Genomic DNA, 22,665 nt, shown 5'->3' on the forward strand with positions numbered 1-22,665 from the left:
CCTTGAGAAATAGGGACTCTGGTGAAAATGGAAACCTGAGAATTGGCCCTGCAGGAATGTAAGTTTTGGCTTTATTTATGAGAACCACATACTTTTGGAATACTTTGTATGCAATAAAACTCCATTACTATTTAGGTACTGTTTCAGACACACGATACTAGAAATAAATATCAACTATTCATACAAAGTTTTGCTTAGAAAAAAGTGAAAATATATATGCACATATAAATTGTTGTAAAGTGACCAATAACTAACATAAGTAGTCCTTCTTTTTCGAAAAACCAATAGATGCAGACTGGAGAGTAGTATTCACAACAGCAAACATAATATTTTGTTCAAATTAAGATAATATTTCAGTGAAATATTTTCTGATAGATATCTTCATGTTTCATATGCCATGTGTCAAAAACAGCAGTATATGCTCACTTGATTAAATAATATTATTAAAGATAAAACAGGAATATTTTACAAACCACTAGAAAGTTTATAAGATAATATGTAAAAGGTGATAAATGAAATAAATACTGAAAATGCAACTTATTCATCTATTTCTTAACTTTTATTCAAAAGGCAGCAAAAATCTTCATAGTAAGGTTCAGAGAATTACCTGGAAGTTACCATCTTCTATGCTCTGATTTGTGTTTTCTTTAATGGTCATAATAGTTCCCATGTTAAAAATTATTCATTGAAGATAAAACATTTCCTGAGATTCACATTTTTGAAAGGCCAAGGCTATAGTTTGCTTTTCAAAGATGCTTATTGCCCACTATTAAAATACCTCTCTGACACACATTGACTCTATGCAAAAATCACTCAACTAAATACTTCCAAAACTCTACATACAAATAATTTATAACAATACTCAATTTTAGGTAGGATTATCGATAGGATTAACAAATTTATCAAGTAGAATGGAAAGTAACCATTCATTTATTAATGAATATGCCAATAACTATAGGAACAGTACTTACCTGAATAACATGTTTCAGTTTGTCAATAATCTGATTTATCACTGGGTCAGTTCCTCTGACTTTGACTTCAGGATTTCCAGATTGGGCTTTGATTCCATTTCCAACTACACGCTGGGTATAGCTAACAAAGTGAAAAGTGAAATACGACTTAGTAACTTGCTCAGAATATTATCTGTCACAACTACTTAAACAGATTTGAGCTCAGAATTTCCTCCTTTGAGAGCAAACACCAATGTATTTTTTTCTTGAACCATAAAATGGCACAGCTGCAATGTTTTTCCAGGTAAAAGGCTTATCATACAACTATATTCTAAAAACAATGTTTTTCTTTCAAAGGACCCAACCAAAAATTACTTGTGTTTTGATACTATTTACCAATGTGCCAGAAAGAGTTAATACAGAACCCACTTTGTTCCCATTTCTTGCTGAATTATACATATGAATACACACACATTATCTGGGTCAATTTATTTATGCAGTATGTAGATGAGCCTCAATATTATTTTTTAAATATTAGGCTGAGAAAAGAAATATACACACATATTTTTAAAATATATATTTTTAACTGCCCATGTCAAAATCATAAACATAAATGACTGCACAAATTAAAATCATTAACTTTATAAACAACTAAAATATTCAAAATATTTTGTCAGGAAAGAAAACAATCTGGTTTCACCAAAGTTCACCTAAATAAAGATCTAGTAAACTATGTTGTATGTAAAAGGGTGATTTTACAGCTGGCGAATGCCGTTTGAAAGTTCACAAACTTCTCCAAATGACAATTGTATAATGTTGAGTTAGAATTCATAAAAAATATTTAAGTTCATCCTTCACAAAGATGTATTGAATACATACTATATTGAAAGTCCTGTACTAAGTGACTAGAATTATAAGAAGGTGTAAGACTCAATTCTTGCCCTCAAAATGCTCATTTTCTACCTGGGAATATAATATATCAACTGACTCTTTCATTTGTATGTTAATTTATTACATTTTACTTTATTTTAAAAATAATAAGTTTCAGCACTATAAGTACCTTTACTTTCCTGACAATATAGTGTAGCAGTTAAAATACAACACTATGGAAGTAGCTAGAAGGAATTGTATATGCCAAGTATGAGGTAAGGATAACCCAGGTAGTAGACATTGAGAATATGGAGAACTCCATTTGGACTCAGACACTAGGGAAAAGCTAAAGGAGGAGTTATAACTTGAGGTAGTCCTTGAGGTATTAAGGTAAGCACAGGTTTTCAATGGTGTGGTAAATGAGAACTCCAGGGCAAAGGATGACATCTCAGCAGGGGAAATGGCAAAGGCATGTGGACAATACATACAGGAAAAATAATTAAGCTTCTATTTACAAAGTGAAGAGTAAAAACGTCAGAAACTAAGAGATAGGGGACCACATCCTAAAGATTTTATCCTCTACGTTTGACTCCTCTAAGTAACTTGGTTTCTTATATTAAATGTCATAATAATTTCCAACAAGAATATTCACATTATTTTAATGTAATCTTCCTTCCCTAATTTGAGCAGAGTATCACAACTATCCACAAACACCTTATGAATTTTCTGTAGTAATGGAAAATGTTTGAAAAAAATAAAAGATTCTACTGTTGAGAATATGGCCATATAAAAGGGTTTCAAGGAATATCCAGTTCTTCCCAAGATTATATACTTCCAATGACTAATTTTAAAAAGTGGATCGAACAATTCCTAATTAGGTCCTTCAAATAATAATAAATGATGGAATTCTTTGACATTGATAATATCAATTGGACATGATAAAAATAATAATATTAATAAACCTTTTGATTTTTAAAACAATTTTGAACCCACTTTTTTTGTGCAGGCAGGCATAAAGGAGTTTAAGGTGAGGTATTCCAGTATCCATTAGTAATTTAGCAGTATAAACCAATAACACATAGGGGAAGAAAAACAATAATGCTTAAGTTGTTATTTATTCATTTATTTATTTATTCTTATTTCACAATATTGCATGGGTACAAACACTTTGGTTACATATATTGCCTTTGCACAGCCCAAGTGAGAGCTACAGGTGAGCCCAACCCACAGACATCATGCACAATACACATTAGTTGTGAATTTACCCATCCTTTCCTCCCCCAGCCACCTGCCCAACACCCTATGAATGTTCCTTCCTTATGTGCACATATGTGTTGATCAATTAGTACCAATTTAATGGTGAGTACATGTGGTGCTTGTTTTGCCATTCTTGTGATACTTCACTTAGAAGAATGGGCTCCAACTCCATCCAGAATACTACAAAAGGGTAATAGGGAATCATTTATTTTATGGCTGAGCAGTACTCCATGGCATACATATACTACATTTTATTAATCCACTCATGTTTTGATGGGCTCTTGGGTTGTTTCCACATCTTTGCAATCATGAACTGTGCTGCTATGAACACTTGAGTGCAGATGTCTTTTATATAGAATGTCTTTTTTTTCCTTTGGGTAAATACCCAGTAGTGGGATTTCTGGATCAAATGGTAGTTCTATTTTTAGTTCTTTGAGGTATCTCTTTATTACTTTCCATAGAGGTTGTAAGAGTTTGCAGTCCCACAAGCAGTGTATGAGTATTCCCATCTCTCCGCATCTACACCAAAAAAAAAAATAAATCCATCACGACCAAGTGGGCTTCATCCCAAAGATGCAGGGATGGTTCAACATACACAAATCTATAAATGTAACTCACTACATAAATAGAAATGAAAACAAAGACCATATGATCCTCTCAATATATGCAGAGAAAGCATTTGACAAAATTAAAATGCTATTTGATAAGAACGCTTAACAAAATAGACATAGACAGGATATACCTCAAAATGATAAAAGCCATATAAGACAAACCCACAGCCAACAGCATACTGAATGGGGAAATATTGAAAGCATTCCCAGTTATAACTGGAACCAGACAAATTTGCCCTCTATCGACACTTCTATTCAACATAGTGCTGGAAGTCTTAGCCAGAGCAATCAGACAAGAGAAGGAAACCAAGGACATCCAAATGGGAGCAGAAGAGATCAAACTATCACTCTTTGTTGATGATATGATCTTATATGAAGAAAACTCCAAGGATTCTGCCAAGAGACTCCTTGAATTGATAAATAAATTAAATAAAGTCTTGGGTTGCAAAATCAATGTACATAAATCAGTAGCATTCCTACATACCAACAACAGTTAAACTGAGAACCAAATCAAAGACTCAATACCTTTCACAATAGCTACAAAGAAAATAAAATACCTAGGATTATATTTAACTAAGGAGATGAAAGACCTCTACAGGGAGAACTATGAAACACTGAGGAAGGAAATAGCAGAGGACATAAACAGGTGGAAAACCATACCATGCTCATGGAGAGGCGAATCAATATTGTTAAAATGTCTATACTACCCAAAGTGATCTACAGATTCAATACAATCCCTATGAAAATACCAGCATCATTTTTCACAGATCTAGGAAAAATAATTCTATACTTCCTATGGAACCAGCGAAGACCCTGTATATAAAAAGCAATCTTAAGCAAAAAGAACAAATTGGGAGACATCAATTCACCAGACTTTAAGCTATACTATAAGGCTATAGTAACTAAAACAGCATGGTACTGGTACAAGAACAGAGACATAGACCAATGAAACAGAACTGAGAAGCCAGATATAAAACCATCTTCACAGAGCCATCTAATCTTTGACAAAGCAGACAATAAAATACACTGGGGAAAAGAATTCCTATTTTAATAAATGGTGCTAGGAAAATTGAATAGCCATATGTAGAAGACTGAAACAGAATCTATACCTCTCACTCCTCACAAAAATCAACTCATGATGGATAGCATACTTAAACCTAAGGCATGAAACAATAAGAATTTTATCAGAAAATTTTGGAAAAACTCTTCTAGACATTGGCCTAGGCAAAGAATATATGAAGAAGTTCCTAAAGGCAATCACAGAACGAACAAAAATAAATAAATTGGACCTGATCGAATTAAAAAGCTTCTGCACAGCCAAGGAAACTATCACGAGAGCAAACAGACAACCTACAGAATGGGAGAAAATATTCACATGCTACACATCCAATAAAGGGCTGATAACTAGAATCTTTACAGAACTCAGGAAAATCAGCAAGAAAAAAATCAAAAAACCCCATTAAAAAGTTGGCAAAGGACACGAACAGAAACTTTTCAAAAGAAGACAGACTAATGGCCAAGAAACGTGAAGAAATGTTCAACATCTCTAATAACCAGGGAAATGCAAATCAAAACTACTATGAGATATCATTTAACTCTAGTGAGAATGGCTTTTATCAAAAAGCTCCAAAACAATGGATACTTATGTTGCTAATGTGTAATAACCTTCTTTATTTTAGAAAAATCAAATAATTGATATATAGTAAACATCTCTTAAATCTTCTGTAACACTATTACATTATTCTTCACTCTCTCAATATTCCAACCAGATTTCATATGTGGATCATTTATTACTGTGTTAAATATTAATAATGGTAATGTATAATATTAATAAATAAATGGATAAATGAATAACTATGATTTAACTATGCTTTACTCTGTTTGGAGTTTGTCAGTTCATCTTCATGATAACCATCCCTTGGTGAGCATGAGTATGTGCCTCATAGACCTCAAAGGACAGGAAGGTTAATTGACAAAGGTCACTTGCTGCATCAGTCTAAAATCTATTTCTGCACCTGCCTTCCAGTCAATGGCTGAATGCAACAGGGTTTTTTAAAGCAGGTACATCATTGGGAGACATAGGGCTCCTCCAATGGCCCATTTTGGCTCAGAATTCCCTGAAGCCCTTGCTTAACCTTCCTCAGACTGTACATCATTCTTGAATGTTTCTAGTCAACCTTCCTTTCCTCTCTCCTTCACTCTGGGTCAGATTTTCCTCATAGCTACAGTTTTTCCACCCTTATCTAACTTCCTCTCTTTTTATCTCATAGGGGTTTCCCTTAATAAAATCCTCTTGTGTTTCATCCCTTTTCAACATCTGCCTCTTGAAGGACCCAGGCTAACTCACTGCATAGTATTAATGCTATTATTCCCATTCTACAGGTTGGCAATCTGGGATCTAAATAGGTTAAGTAAATTTTCCAAGGCAACACCATTTATAAAGTGTGGAGGAAGGATTTAAACTCAGGGAATGTGAGTTCTAAAATATAATCACTTAATTAAAACTCTTGAAACTAACTAATATAAGTTACAGATACAATTAGCTTAGTGCAAGATGTCATTTTTTGCCCTAATTACAACCTTTTTAAAGTCTTCATTATTTACAGTTAAGAAGGGATATATGATTCTTTTTCCTCAATCAAACAGTTGCACATATCCAGCTAAAAAGTGACATAATGGCTGTTGTCAAGGGGAGAAGAAACTAGCAGACTGCAAGTTTGCCATGTGGTTTTCCATTTCTTTGGAAACACAGACAGAATGCAGGCAATGGAAACCAAAACATGTCTTCATTTCAATTATGCTATTAATTGATTCACATTTTGATTTATTTATATACCAGAAAACTTTCTTCTAAGAGGCAGGAATGTTGTTTCATGTTAATGTGAGAAATTGCTTACCTTTTGTTTTGCTCTTAATTATCATAGTTAATGATACAGTTTAATAAAAAATGGATAAAATTCATCAGAATTATAATTGATCAAGGATCTCATTCAAAGCTACATTATTGACTATGTCAGAATCACTTTGCTTATGTATCATTCAAATAAGGAAAAATACTGCAATGTAGGAAATTTAAGATACTTCAAATGAAATAAATTCAATAAAATCAGTTATTCTTTTCTATTTTTATAAAGTTAAGAAGAACCACAATGCAACAGTACTACACATAAACCTTAATGGTTTAAATGATAAAGACAGATGATACCAAGTGTTAGCAAAAATGTGGTGCAATTGGAACTATCTCTCATCGTGGATGGGAACGTAAATTGATGTAAATCACTATTTGACACATATGCTAAAGCTAAACATCTCTGATGATATCAGGTATCTATCCAACATTGTTTACCAAAAGACAGGTACAAGAATGCTCAGCATTATTAATGGCAAACTGTACAAAACCCAAATGTCCATGAACATTAGCATGGACAAATAAATAGTAGATTTATATAATGAAATAATATACAGCAATGAGCATGAATGAATTAGAACTATACTCAAAGAGATTGACAAATCGTATAAACTCAATATTGAATGAAAGAAGCAAGGTACAATATATACTCTATGATTTCATGTATTAAAATTTCAAAATCTAATCAGTTATATTCCAAATCACCATAAGTGTTACCCTAGGAGGTAATGTCTAGAATAAGGAGCAATATCATGCTTCTTGATTTGCATCCAGGTTACACAGGAGTGCTCATTTTTTTAAAATAAGTAAGTATTAAGCAGTACAGGTAAGATTTAGGATGTTACTATATGTATGTATTGTCAGCTCAAGTAAAACATTTACATTAAAACTCCTTATGTTCTTTTTCTTAATATGTTACAACACACAAATTTTCATTAAACCATTGTATAAATGAAAGATCCACATACGTATTTTTAATGTGAACTAACCGGTTCTCTCAATCACTAAATAAGTACTTTAGGGTCCTAGTTTGATATAAAAACTTACTCCCTGAAGACTTTAATTTGCATGCAGAAAACACTGTTTCTAAATTAAATAATTATTTTTTCCAACAAAGACTTTTTGTTTCTCTTAAGAAATTTTAATAAATCATTAATGACTCCTTTTTATCTAAATTTACAAGTAACGGAATAAAACATTTCAAGGATCCCTACAGAAGTTCCTTGACTTGAAAAATTGTTCACATTTCAATGAGAAGGAGGGAATAAAACACGAAAGAGAGAGAGGCATTTTTTTTGTTCAAGAAGTAATAGACCCACCATCTGTGCTTATTTCTTCTAAGCGGAGCTGGTAATGGCTGACAGCAGTTAAACAGGAATATTCGCTCCCCAAGCACTCCTCGTTTTTCATTAACAAGGAAAAAAGGCAAGCACTGATATATTTACATTCTAAAAAGATGTATTAAAATGATGATTAAGAAGACTTCACTTCTTTCTGTGTTGAACATATAAAACACTTAATGGAAGTGCTAATAAATCTATATATAGTATGTCAGTAGGAAGTCATTTCTCCTGACTTTACCAACTTTTCCTATTTGAAATGATGCCATGCCCTATTGCCTGACGTAAATTTCACTTTATTTAGACTGCAACAGAATTTGGTTCAGAGTCACACCAAAAGTATAGTATTGTGATGTGAACTTATATAATTTCAGGGATGGGGGAGAAATCTGGAATCTGACCCTGTAATTCATTACAAATCAGTTAAAGGAGTCTTTCTTAGCAATCTTTGATAATTTCACCGGGACGGGTTGTAAGAATAAATCCTTGATACCAGATGAGGAGAACGATGAGGGTTTTCTCTAGGTTATCTATTAGAGGTTAAAGATTGAGAATGGGGACCATGTTGTGATTGTTATTCCTTTCGTGATTACTTTTTCTCATTTATTATTTTTTTGTATGACTTGATTTGTGGTTGAATAATAAAATTCCTTCCATTTCCAGAGTCCTGAGTCTCTTGATTTCTTGGAGATAAAACACTGGTTTTATCTTTGGCTCTGGCAAACATGTTACTATCTTGGGTTAAAAGGAGGTCTGGGAAGAATGCTGTAGGTATTCATCAATGAGCCTCTTCTGCAAGAACAAATTTTCCTTTCAAACCATTTCTAGGCCTCCTTTCCTGGTATTCAGCAACTATATAGTCCTTTTCTTCTATGTTGAAGGTCCTAATCTTTGAAACCTCAGAACAGAGAGGAGTCATGTAATCGACTTTATATGTGCCAGGTTTATGGGAATAAGCCTTATGGAAATAAGTAGATAGAAGGCTTACAGAGGATTTAGAGAATGGAAACATCTGTAGAATCAATCCAAAATTATCAAACATTTTGTGATTCCACTATCTCACTTCAATTGTTGAACCACAAAACTATTCATAAGTTAATATCTACCATTTATTCAGGTTTATAATTATATATACAAAATGGCTAAATTTGAAATCTATGCTTCTAAACTTAAAACTGAAGTCAAAATAAATAGAATATGAAAGACATTATGATCTTAACTGTTATCTATATATAACTAATTACCTATTGAGACTATAATATTTTGTGATATCTTATGGATAACAATCATTAATATTATTTTAATAAGGTAATGTCATGCTTTATATGTCAACCACAAGAATCTTTTACCATGCTGCCACAATAAATTGAATAAGAGCATGTTTAGAAAAACTTGGAAAACAAAACTCATTAAAGAATGGATATTAAATCACTCGTAACCTTAACTGTTCATTTGACAAAGCACGTGTCTACACACGCCACTTTAGCCAGGTGAACCACAGGTAAGCAGTTTCACGACATTTCACAAGATATGAAGCTGTATGAAGTGGAAAGATGACATTTGCATATGAAAAACTAGTGACTGCACATGCAGAATCAGTAGTTTAGGAAGCTGTCATTTCAAAAAAACATTGACTACCTAATAAAAAAGCATTATATATGTATTTTCCCCTATGTAAATAATAGTACTTTCCTTTAACCTTCTCCTAACTCTCCTTTCCCAATCTCACCAAGAAAGGATAAATATCTTTATTATAGTTAAAGCTCCATACTTATGGTTTTAAATTTTTTATTTAAATTAAATTAAATTATATTTATTTTTATATGCACATGATAAATCTTTGATTTATTTTATAATTACCCTTATTTGAGTTAAAAATGACTGTCCAAATTTAAAATTATCAATTCTAACTCTAATCAATCATACATACTGCTATATGAGTGTTGAAATGTTATACTAACTTGCATTTTCTAGCCATGCATTTCTATCTTTCCATAAGATCAAGGTATCTTTTATGGATTTATGATGATTGATAATCACCACTTTGCACTCATTTCTGTCTCTCTTCACTGTTTGATACCAGTATATACAAGTAAATGCTATTTAGAGGTTAACTATTATCTGAGTACTAATAAATTATATACTATTTTGAGCCAACAAATAAATCAAAATGATTTAGGGTATAAATCTCATTTAACCAACTTTTTATTAGAAACATTAAAAAATCCTGAAAGTCCTAGAATCTTTTGTAGCTTTTTGTATTTTTTTCAAATGTAATTGACACCAGCATTAATAAATTTCACATAAGAACCTACCGTCTGCATCAAAACATACTTTAAATTTAGTTGCAAGATATAATAATAATTCTAAGATTAAAAAAATACCATGAAGTGAAACACTCAAGTACTTCTTGCCAACGCATAAAATAATAAAATCACAATGAACTTCTGAATTACAGAGCATACTAGTTTTCCTAAGGCCATCACAACAAATTACCGCAAACTTGGTTAAGAGGACAAAAATAAATTCTCCCATAGTTCTGAAGCCTAGACATCTGAAATTAAGGTGTTGGCAGGACAAAACTCCCTCTGAAGACCCGTGGGAAGAATTCTCTTATGCCTCTTTCTATCTTCTGGTGGCTTCCAGCAATTTTGGCATCTTAGATTTGTAACTACATCACTCCAGTATCCATATCTGCCTTTGTCTTCATGTGACTTTCTTCTCTGTGTGTCTGTAACCCCTTTTTTTGTCTCCCATAAGGACACTTACATAGGATTTAGGGCCCATCCTAATCTATTACAACCTCATCTCAATTCTTCACATCTGCAAAAACCCTATTTCCAAAAAAGTCACATTCTGAAGTTCCTGGTGAACACAAATTTTGGCAGTACTGTATCCAACTCACTATACAGAGCACTGTAAAGACAAAAATCTGGAAGCTGTGTGAATGAAAACAAAATTTCCCTTGGACTTCATGAAAATCAAACTCTATTTTTCCAAGAAAAACTTTATTACTATAAAATAATATTTATTTTTCACAAGTACATCTCAAATTATAGATTTGTTTTTAGTATTTGTGCTTTTATTCTAATTCAATTGTCCTTAAGAAAACTATTTTAATAAGCTTTGGAAATTATCAGTACACAGTATCTAGCATTTCCTAAATTTTCAATGATTTCTACTTCCTAGCAAAAACAAACAATGCTGTGGAAAATATCTATGTTCTAAACTCACAGACACCAACAGGAAAGATAGATGAAAAAATGATCTGTTCTTCTCTGAAGCAGAGGCCCAACCACCTGCTCTGAATCTAAAAGTTCCCTGGAAGCAATGAAGGGCTAGTTTGTTATGAAGGTGTTGACAGCTTATTCAGTGGGGACTCACATAGGCACACAGAATAAATTTTAATTACACTTAATGCTGATGTGATAGCAAGATTGTGACAATATTCAAATATGACTAATTTCATTTAGCTATACTCATTAGGCTTAGCTTAGTTCTTCAAATTTATATAAATGCCTCAAAAGAACCAATTTGGCTCTTCTGTTTTCTAATTTTGTTGTTGATGCTTATGAATGAAAAGATATTTTAACTGAGATTTTATATTTTAGCAATCAGTTTTCTCGTTTTATCACCATAAGACGGTGAGGGTCCTTAGCAGGTTGCTGAATCTAGCACTCTGCCTTCAAGAAGAAATATACCTATAGCAGGAATATAGTACTTGGCATTCATCTCTTGGCCTATAGCCTAATAGATTTTTTTTTTTTTTTGTCTGTCTTTAGTGACAATAACATAAATTTAGAGCTGGAAAGGACCTTAGAGGTCATTTAGTCCAACCCAAGCATCTTTTAAAACAAAATGAAGCATGTTTATTTCATCTTTTGTACCTACACACTGTGTATTTTCAGAAAAGCCTTTGAGACAGCTTGTAATGAAAGGCACAGACACTATAAAACAAGGGCAAAATGACAGAATAATGAAGGGAAGGAGATGACAATTATATGAGGAGACCTAGGGAAGGAGACACTACCCTTCAGCCTAAAATTTAGCCCTAAGCTTCTTGTTATTGAAGTCCAAAAGAAAAACTAGAATTCAAATAGGCCCTTATTAGCTTATGAATATAGTATATGCCTATGTCAGCAGCCATTTTTTGCTATTTCTAAATTCTTAAGCAGAATTTATGAACCTAAGTAACAGACATTGAAGAATATAATGAAAGTAATCTTCAATAGCAATTTCAAAACTTTTAAAGATGTAAGCACCTATGACCTTTTCTTACAGAATGCTTTGTTGAAAGCTGCCTGCATGATGTTAAATAACATAATGTTAATTTTCCTGCATGATGTTATTTTACTGGGACCTGGTTATTTGACTTGATGAAAAATTTAATCTTTGAGAAATTAGAAGAGCAAATGGTTAATATTTCCCTAAGTTTTTGTTTTTAACCAATATTTTATTTTACCTCTCATAGAGAATATATTCTCTGGGTAACATATTAAAGCACAGTAGAAAAAGAATCTCAGAGTTAAAATGACTTAAGTCACAAAGCAGAGATTGGGATTGAAAAACTATTCTGTCCCACTCCACTACACAACAAATAGGAATGTGGGTGAGCAATTTACCAGTAAACACACATCAAGGAAAGGGGAAACAGCAGTCATAAGGTAAGATATATGTTAATAGACATTTAATATTTTCTAATAGATTTATTGATCCTACATTTAATGGAATTATTTCTTCTTCCTTTCTTCATGTTTGCAAATCTGCATTTTATTTATAAAGAAAATGATTTCACAGATGTAATTTTCAGACTTTAAGTCGGGCCCATCACCGATGCTGTATGAATTGGATGATTTTGATATGTGGTCCATGTATTTTTGGATGGGGAATGGGAGCCAATCAATGAGTCAAGAGCTGGTTTTTATAGTTTTTATTATGAATCCCTCTCTGCTCTTCTTTTAGGCTTTACTCAAAAAATTAGTTAGGATATTTAAATTCTAGGCATATTAACATAACTAAATAAATACAAAAATTTATATACACACACATATATACACATATACATATATACACACACACATATACATAAACAGACACACACACACACACACACACAGAGCACTCTCTTCCTATACTTATTTCTACTTTCAATAGCAAATAAGTTGAGTTTCTGGGCCCATGGAAGAGATTTGAAGTTTGAAAAGATTTGTAAGTAACTTTTTCTTAATGAAAATAACCCTGTAGTAATTAGTATTCAAAAAACAATTAGAATTTGAGCATACACAGTTTCAATCTTGTCTCCAATTCTAAATTAAAGTCCTGTCCAACAATCCTATTTTTAGGTCTGTTGAATCACAAAATAGAAATTGATAGGCTTCAAATAGTTTTCATGAAGAGGGAGGAGGAGGAGAGGGAGAGGAGGAAGTAGGTAAATAACTAAGCTTCTGTTCATGTCTCATCTACAGTACAGCCAAATTCCTACTATCAAACAGTCCTCAGACAACAATACACATATATAACAGAATTTAATTTGCATCCTCTTGTATATACGAGAAAACTGCTTCTCCAGCTATTTCTTGGCAAACCCAGTTATACAGAAAACAGCTATAATTTGTTCCATAGAACTACACGTGCCTAGGGAATTTGGTATTCTTAATAGTTGCAATTACCCTGTAAATATGTTTGCTTGACTCGGCATATGAAAAATATGCATATGCAGGATTTCTGAAGACCTCTAGAGTCCAAATAGAATGGAATTTTTTGGTCCCAATGATCTAGAGATTCTATACTTATAGGCAAATTTGGCTACTTTCTCCCTCACCCTCTATACTCCCATCCCCCCCATTCTCCTCTAGCAGTCCCTTAAATCAGCAGTTCCCAACATTTTTGGCACCAGGGACTGATTTCATGGAAGACAGTTTTTCTACAGACAGGAGGTGGGGGATGGTTTCGGGATGATTCAAGGGCATTACATTTATTGTGCAGTCAAATCTCTCTGCTAATGATAATCTGTATTTGCAGCTGCTCCTCAGAGCTAACATCACCGCCTCAGCTCCACCTCAGATCATCAGGCATTAGACTCTCATAAGGAACTCACAACTTGCATCCCTCGCATGGACAGTTTACAGTAGGGAAGGATTCGAGCTCCTATGAGAACATAATGCCGCTGCTGATCTGACAGGAGGCAGAGCGTATGCAGTGATGAGAGCGATGGATAGCAGCTGTAAATGCAGATGAAGCATGGCTTGCTGGCTCACTCCTCACCTCCTGCTGTGTGGCCCCAGTTCCCAACAGGCAACTGACTGGTACTGGTCTGTGGCCTCGTGGTTGGGGACCACAGCCTGAAATGATTTCTGCCATGTCCCTCATGGCCTACAGACTCTGTCCTCCCTGTCTGGAAAGTACTATCCCTTTGGACACTTTCTCCACTCAGCTGTACTAACTGTACTAAGCTTAAAAAAGAGTTTTACAGATCTGACTAAATGAAGGGTCTTAAAATGGAGACATTATCCACGATTATCTGGGAAGGCCCTGAGTACAATCCTGTGTATCCCTGGAAGAGAGGGACAGAGATCATCTTTTGTTTGTTTGCTTTTACCGGGAAGAAGTGGAGAAGGCAATGGGACCAGGAAGGCAGATTAGAGTCATGAAGCCACAAGCCCAGGAATGCTAGAAGCTGGAAGAGACAGGAATGGATTTGCTCCTACAGCCATTAGAGGGAGATTGGTTCTATTGACACTTCAATGTTGGCCTGATGATACTGATTTTAGACTTCTGACCTCCAGGACTGAAGTAGAATAAATTGCTGTGCATTGAAGTCACTCAGTTTGTGGTAATTTATCATAGCAGCCACAGGAAGCTAATAAACCCCCAAACTAGAGCATCCCTTCTACGTTACTTGCTCTCATTTGTAAAAGTTGTCACAATTAAAATGGAGCTAATTGTATTTAAAAAAAAAAAAAAAACCCTGATGAACAGAGCTGAAGAAGGCCATGAAGGGAAGGTTCTCACATATGTATGCCTGATAAGAACTATCACTAAAGACTGCAAAATTCACAACATTGAACAAAGACCATCACCACATTACACAAAAAAATATTTCTGCAGGGACATATGCCCAGTAAATGCCTGTCCAACCTTGAGCTGTTTTCATTCTTGTTATAGATCCTTGTATTTAAGGATATTACCTCAAAACAATTAAGTAGTCCTTTCATTTTTCTTTAAGAAAACTTTTTCTTCCTTTACCTCCCTGGATACACACATACACATGTATTTCTATAGCACATGTATTTCTGTTGCAATGCTCTATCCCCAAATAGACATCATTTTATTTTAGAGAGCCTCTCTCTGTTTTTTATTTAGGTTGTCATAAATCATGTCCAGAAGTGGGACCTGAAGCAAGATCAGTATTGGAAAAAGATTGGCTGGAACCTGTGTGCTGTACTCACCTGAGCCCTTTGAGCTCTCTGCTTCCATGGCTGGCCTTTTCTGCCCTGCTGAGTCTTGTTGCAGGCCGAGCCTCCCTTTTTTTGGTAGAGGTTTTTTGTTTTGTTTTTTCTCCTTTATTTGGGATTTGGTTTGCTTATAAGGTTACCTTTAATAAAGTACCTTATATACCTCCTGGAATGATAAAAGACTTTTTGTCTTTTTTGGCAAGTCCTTTCTGGTATACAGACAAATGTCTTTCTGGTTTGAGTACTCTGCTTTCTGTAGAATTTATATTCTGTCTTAGAGGCATGTCTTTTCTGGTGATTTACTTTTGATTCTTTCTGTGCATCTAATATAATATTTTGTTTGACCTCCACACTTAGGGTAAAATTTCTGTGAGCGCTCTGATTTTGGTTTCAATTGGTTTGGTTACACATGTCTGCAAATGATTTGGCTCTTTTCCCTTTTTTGTTTCCAGAAATCTTCTGAAAGCAAAAATAAACATCCAAAATGGTGAGTGTAGGATATCTAATTAAAAGCCACTAGGGCAGTTACCACCATCTAAAACACCAGTCCAAACTCCTGACCTTCCCTGACAGGATTTATAAGATTTTCCTTGCTCTCAAGACATTAATAAGAAATGGAATGGGGTTCTTAAACATTATGGCATGCCAGGTTTTCTGGGACTCCAGCCAGATATATGGCTTTTCCTCGGGCACATTTCTGGATCAACGGTCATCAAAGAGACTGTTCAGACTCTGAGCTAGGTTTTTCTTAGTACCAAATTAAGAGACTAGATAGAACTATAGAGTTAACATGTTAAAGCCTTCTAAAAGCATTCTAAGTTCTCCATTTTTTTTTTTCTGCCTACTGAGAATCTGATGACTTTACTGTAGGTGTTGAGGAAAAATTCACCACTTAGGGCATTCCAGCCAAGATTAAAAAAAAAAAGAAGAAGAAAGTTTTAAAGGGCTTTCAAATTGATGGTTTTACAAATTATAACAACTGCATGGAAATCAATAACCTAGACACCTTTTGAAAATGTAAATTTAAGTTTGCCTGATTAACAATTGCTTAGGGTGATGAAATAGTTAATTGAAGGATTGATATTCTAAAAGAAAAAGAATTTGGTAAGTGTTTATAAAAGTTAGGCTCCCAGATCAAACAGGTCAAAATCTTGATCTCAAAGCAATAAAATAAGTTATCTCTGTCCAACATATAAATTGCTTTGTTTGCCATACAGGGGCCAGAAAAAAACTGGAAGTTAAAAAAAAAGAGAAAAACTGCTAAAATGTTTCCCTGCCCACGTTGACTAGTCAAGCAAGTGAGACCCACAAAGAAGGATAGATTTGTTATTAAAATTGCAAGGCTAGTTGAAGGTTTTTTTTTTTTAATATAATAATTCAGTCAGTCCTAGCTAAAATGTGAACATTTGAATATTTAACCCTAAACTCATTTAAAATTGAAAAAAAGGGGGGAAAGGGGAGAAAAGAGATTAAACAAAGAAGAAATAAACTGCTTTACACAAAATTTTGGTGCACAGACTTCATAAAATTTACTATTGAGGCAAATAAAATTTAACCATATGAACAGGTCACATTTTGTCAGAAATATAATCTGGATAGAACTGTCTTTTATAAACTGGTATGGTTGTATTACTATCTACTGATTATAATTCTAAAATGAAAGCTATAAAATTTTTGTGGGTATACATGGGTATAGGTATGTTTACTCATATGTACGTGTATTAGGGTACATGTTGTATCTATATGTTAAAAATCTCACGTAGTTGGCCAGAAATCCCTTAAGAAATTCTATTCAGATTGGTTTAGATAAATGAGGGCTCATATAAAATATATAGTAATTAACCCAAATGCCTTATAGTTTGTATAATATAAATAGATCTTTGATAAATAAGTTAGTTTTAAATTTATTGATGAAGTGAAAATAGAAATGTTTTAAGAATTGTCAGCATACATTTGTTTGACAGGTTTACCGGTCAGACAGGATTACTTTTGTCTCTGCTAGATGTTTTCAGGTGCCAGCGTTTGACACAAAGGTTGTAAAACCATAATCCCAGCCTAAAAATAGAATGATCTTTGTATAACTCTTTGATACAAGAATAATTTAATATTGTTAGGTTAATAAAAACAGATGTATCTTCTGAGTTATTGGCAAAATATCCATGTATATAAATATAAGGTTATTACTTAGGTGAACACTTGATATTCATAGATTATAAAAATGGTCAATAGGAATATAATTTGAAATAATGACCAGTGTTGTCTAATATTTCAGTTTTCATATGTATAATTTCATAGGTATAATTGTTAAAGATAAATAAATTAGGTGAATGTAAATGAGATAAATGTGTACGAATAAAATTTTTGTACAATTTGAAATCATAAAGTTTTGTTATGTTAAATTAAGTGGTACTTATTAAATGTCTAGGTCATTTGATAAGATAAAAAACCAAAACATAAATTGCTGAACACAACCACCATTTTGTTCTTGGATTCTTAAATTATTTAGAAAGATAAATATATTTGGGTCTATTAAAGACACATAAAATTATGATATGGGGAAACATGTTTCTAAAATTATAAAATGGTTCTCATCTATAAAATACTGATATATGACAGTTCAAGATTGCTTACTCTAGGTTTTCACACAAAATTAACATTACTGAGAGTTAAAGTTATAATTAACATATAATTCTGTGTACAAAGTGTACCAAAAAATAAGATATGTATTTATTTTAAAAATTATAAGAAAGGCATAAAAATGTGTTCTTTATTGAGAAAAAAGAATGTTTGTCTAACTTAGAGTTTATTTAAAGGTTTGTTTCAAAATATAAATTTAGGAAAAAAATAAAAACTATATACAAAAGAATCAGTAAGTAGTAGAGAGAGATGTGAAGAAACATGTGTATGAAGATGTATTTTTGGTAAGAAAGGTTAAAAAAAGAGAATAATTTTGTATGACAAAGAATATTGTGTGGTAAAATTTTGTCCTAAAGTAAAATGACTGATTATTTAAGAAAGAGGAAATATAGAACTAAGCAGAAAGTATAAGCATGCCCTTGAAGGTCTGTGTAAGTTGTAAAAAGTTCATAAAGGATGAATTTATGAAAAAACTTTTATGCGTAATCAAGTTGGCTATAATTAGGCAATTACTTATAAGGCAATTATTTATAAGTCTTTCTAAAGATTGAGCCTTGATATTGAAAATACACTGATACAAAACTAAGATTTTTGTCACCTATGTTAAAAAAATAAAGATTGATCTACTCTTACTTAAAATTGCCAGAGATTATTGAGTTTTAATTCTGAAATCTGCTTTTCTAAAAAATTTTCAACCATCTCTTGAACTGCAGGCTGTTCCTGTTTTAGAATTTCTATTTCAGCCAAATTTTTTCCTGAGATTCATTTAATTTCTCTAATTCCTGGTTAACAATGCCATATTTTTCATTTAGAATGGTAATTTCACTTCTCATGATAGACTTTTCCTCTTGAAACTCCTCAGATTCATATCTTAAAAGCTCAGCTTTTGGCAGGTCACACATCATTGCTCTTTGCTATTCCTTTTTCTTCCCTTTTCTTTCCTTTTTTTTTTTTTTTTTTTTTTTTTTGCTTAAGTGGGGTGATACCTGCTTTAACATTTTTGTCATCTTCTGTAACTTTTTTCTCTTTTCTTGGGTTCTGACTCTGCTCTGTTATGACCTGAGGCTGAATTGTTTGTCTTGACGGTATAAAAAAGCAATGTTTTCCTCTAGTATAACTTGATTCTGCACTCTTGGCTTTGCTTAATGTGTCTGAGTTGTTCCACATAACCAGGAAACTTCCCATGCTGTTACTAAAAGTGAGGTACTCCCCTGCTCAAGGTACCAGTTTTCTTGTTTAGATTCCACGATAGTATGGTGTATACTTATAACCTTGGACACAGCCTCCCCGTGTCTGATTAAATTCAAGTACAATTTTTATCACGCTCAACTTCCAGGTTATCTAGATGGGCTTCCCTTAAGGATAAGCAATCACACTGGAAAAGGATTTTCTGTACTATTTTTGGTAAATGGGATTTAAAAAACAAAGATTTTACATTCTATTAAGAAAAGTTCCTGTGTTGTCTTTATTAGGTTTTTTGATTACTTAGGAAAGCGGAGTTTTGAAAGGGTTAAGGTTTTTATGTTCATGAAATTTTTTGTATTGCTTTTAAAGTCCTTGATTATTACTCTGGTTAAATGAATTATTATTACTTCACAGTGACCTGTGATCCTCTTTTGATCAAGTGTTTTGAACCTTTTGACATCTTTGGCAGGCTTCCTCAGAATCAAAATTCTAAATTAAGTCTTTTTGATCTAAAATTGCCCTCTGGGGAACCTCAAAGGATCTATGTCTCATTTTGTAGAAATGTTAAATAATTAAGCTTGTTTGACATATTCAATTTTATAGAAAGCATTTTCAAATAAGTAATGCTAGATCCTAACTCAGTTACATATATGGATATGTTTTTAATATGTTTCAAAAATCATGTAAATTCATGAGGATGTAATATGTTACTAGTCATAATTTTGATTATGTTAAATCTTCTTTAAAGTTATATTTGTATGGATATGTTATTAAATGCGAGTATTTTAAAGATTATATAAAATTTATAAAAGTCTGATAGTACTGAGGTGATACTGTCAGTCATGATTCTGGTTGTTGTCTTAAACTGCTGTAATAGAATTAACTAAATTTCCTTATCAATTGTAAACTTTAATCATATTTTTAACCATGTTCATAAGTTTTTGTTACCCATAGTTATTGTGTCAAATTTTTCTCTGAAGGCATCTGAAGTCAGATTCATGGAAAAGACTCTAACAAGTATCTTAAATACAGGTTTCTAATAACTTTAATAATAATTAACTAAATAAATTTTTTCAAAACACTAATGAAGAAATTGATGAATTCATGAAACTGCTAATCGAGATCAAACAGAACAAAAATTACATGAGATTAAGTAACTGATGCAGATAATGTTTTAATGACTTATTTAAAACATTGTTGGTTCTTAAATTTAAGAGAATTTTCTCTCTTAAGATATTTATAGTTTATAGCAGCAATTTGGTAAAGTAAACTTTCTGTTAACGAAGGTGGAAACACTGGCTTTTTTTTCCTATTAATCCCTCCAAAATTCAGAAGCTATTCATGAATATTCTTATTTTCCATGGCAATAGGGTTGTTTGCATAAGTTCAATAACAGTTTGTTCTCTCTTTATAGCAGGATACAATTAAAAACATTGGTTATATTATCAAGGCTTTGACTAGAACATCATATTTGAAAATGTACATAGAATACCTGAGTTCAAGGGTTCCCAGCCTTACAGTGAGTGAGTAAAAACTGTCACTTCCTGGCAGGCCCAGGAACCTTAAGATTATAGGTAAAATTTAAAGTCTGCCTTGGTTAGGCTTCCTAGCCTCTAGAAGTTTTTAAATCTGAGATTCCTATACAATCAATGTAGAGAGAAAAAGTTATGTTTCTAAGAAAAATCTATGATACATCTATTATTAGATCATAGCCATGTGACTGTTTTCGAGGTCTTATCCACCTACAGATTAGTCTAAATCCTGAATTCTACTAGATTCTTCCAATCCAACTTTGTTCTACAGAATTACTAAAAATGGTAATTCTGTTCATGAAGCCTTATAAGCTGAAACTAGATGAATTTTAAGAAATAAGTCTTATGTCTAACGTATGGGCCACATAAAATTTCACTGAACTTACCAGTGCCATAACCAGAGATATCCAAGCTACAAACCAGGATGAAACGTTGACATTTTCACACTATAGACGACTTTCTCCAAGACATCAGAAGAAGATTCCAACTCATAATGAGGCTTTACTCCTCTGAATCCGTACCTTTTTCATTTTATAGGATAATGGTCATCGATTTATTAAACTGAGTGCCTTTATATAGGAATTTTTACCAACTATGAGAACAATTTAGCTGTCCTATCCATATTTTATTTCACGAAATAGAATTTCCTCAATATGAAAATTGTGTAAGATGGTAGTTGTCTCTCTCCAGCTTGAACCCTGAGTCAGACTCTTGGAATGTCCCAGAAAATGGGCAGCTGTTGCTTTACAGCTCTAGTCCTGCCTTTTCAGGGGCCAGATATAATGGCCACTCTGTATATCTTACATAGCTAAACTCCTTAAAAGACAAAAGTTACAATAAAATCACAAGATGTATCAAAGACCTGCGAGGCATAAGCACAAAATTCCCTCAAGAAAAGCTTTCACAGGTGGGGAGGTAGTAGAGCAGTTTGGGTGCTAGAAGAAATCTGCAACCCCAGTGGTCCATATCTTAGTCACATGAGCTTCCCCCATGCATGAACTCAGTCTCTTTCCTTCCCTTTCCTATGTTACACATCACTATTTAGTACAATGGGATTTTAACAAAGTTTGGGGAACAATGGCGAGGTATTGTAAAGCAAAACAGGAAACTACTGATAAACAAATAATTTGTACCAAACAACTGCCCATTTAAGATTCATTTCCAAATACTGAAGCTTTCCTTCAGAATCCCCACTCATAGAATAGTAACACGTATAATTTACAAAACAGCACTCATTCTTGCACCACCTTCACCCTCCACTATCCATGTACACTGGGTATTGTGGTATGTCTTGGATCACAAATCAGATAAAATACAATAGATCTCCATTTTAGCTTAGTTGAGCTACTCCAATAAATGCTTGCTGGCCACTGAAAAGAGATGTGTGTATCAACCTTACAGCTAGTATAGGTCAGAGAAAGGGCCTTGGCCATCCTCTCAAAGGTAAATGAACTAATGAAAACAATGGTCATATCTTTTTTTATATCAAGCCCTGATTTTAGATAAATATCACTACTTTCTAAACAGAGTGGGGAATACAACAGGAAAAAAATTCGAAATACCATCTTGTAAAAAAGTGAAATGAAATACCACACTAAAGCCTCAGGAAGAGAGAATATCCTTAAAAAATATTTGTCAAATCAGAAGAGATACGTAGAAAATTGCTTTAAACAACTTAACTATGAATAGTATGAAGAAAGTCACAGCCTTTAGGAAACAGGAGATGAAAGTCATATTAGGCACAAAAATGGCAAAATGGGAGATGGCTGAGAACTAAAAATGCAAGGTTTATACGAAAACTAAAATGCAAGGACAGAATTTCCATCCACAGTGGAATCCATGGAGAAGAAAACTGACAGAACAAAATGTCAAGCAGTAATTGAATCAGAACCCTGGGGAAAAAAGAAAGATAAAATAGTGA

General features: G+C 33.1%; 1 protein-coding gene across 1 annotated transcript in view; it reads right to left on the bottom strand.

Annotated features, from left to right (window-relative positions):
• GPC5 (glypican 5) overlaps nucleotides 1-22,665 on the bottom strand; it is a 1,319,614-nt gene that overhangs the window by 856,919 nt on the left and 440,030 nt on the right. Inside the window, exon 6 of the mRNA XM_069467101.1 lies at nucleotides 972-1,092. Coding sequence (XP_069323202.1) covers nucleotides 972-1,092 — 121 coding nt within the window. The remainder of the gene's footprint in view (nucleotides 1-971; nucleotides 1,093-22,665) is intronic.

This window comes from Eulemur rufifrons, chromosome 4 (genome assembly GCF_041146395.1).
Source record: "Eulemur rufifrons isolate Redbay chromosome 4, OSU_ERuf_1, whole genome shotgun sequence".
In the NCBI taxonomy this organism is placed as follows: domain Eukaryota; kingdom Metazoa; phylum Chordata; class Mammalia; order Primates; family Lemuridae; genus Eulemur; species Eulemur rufifrons.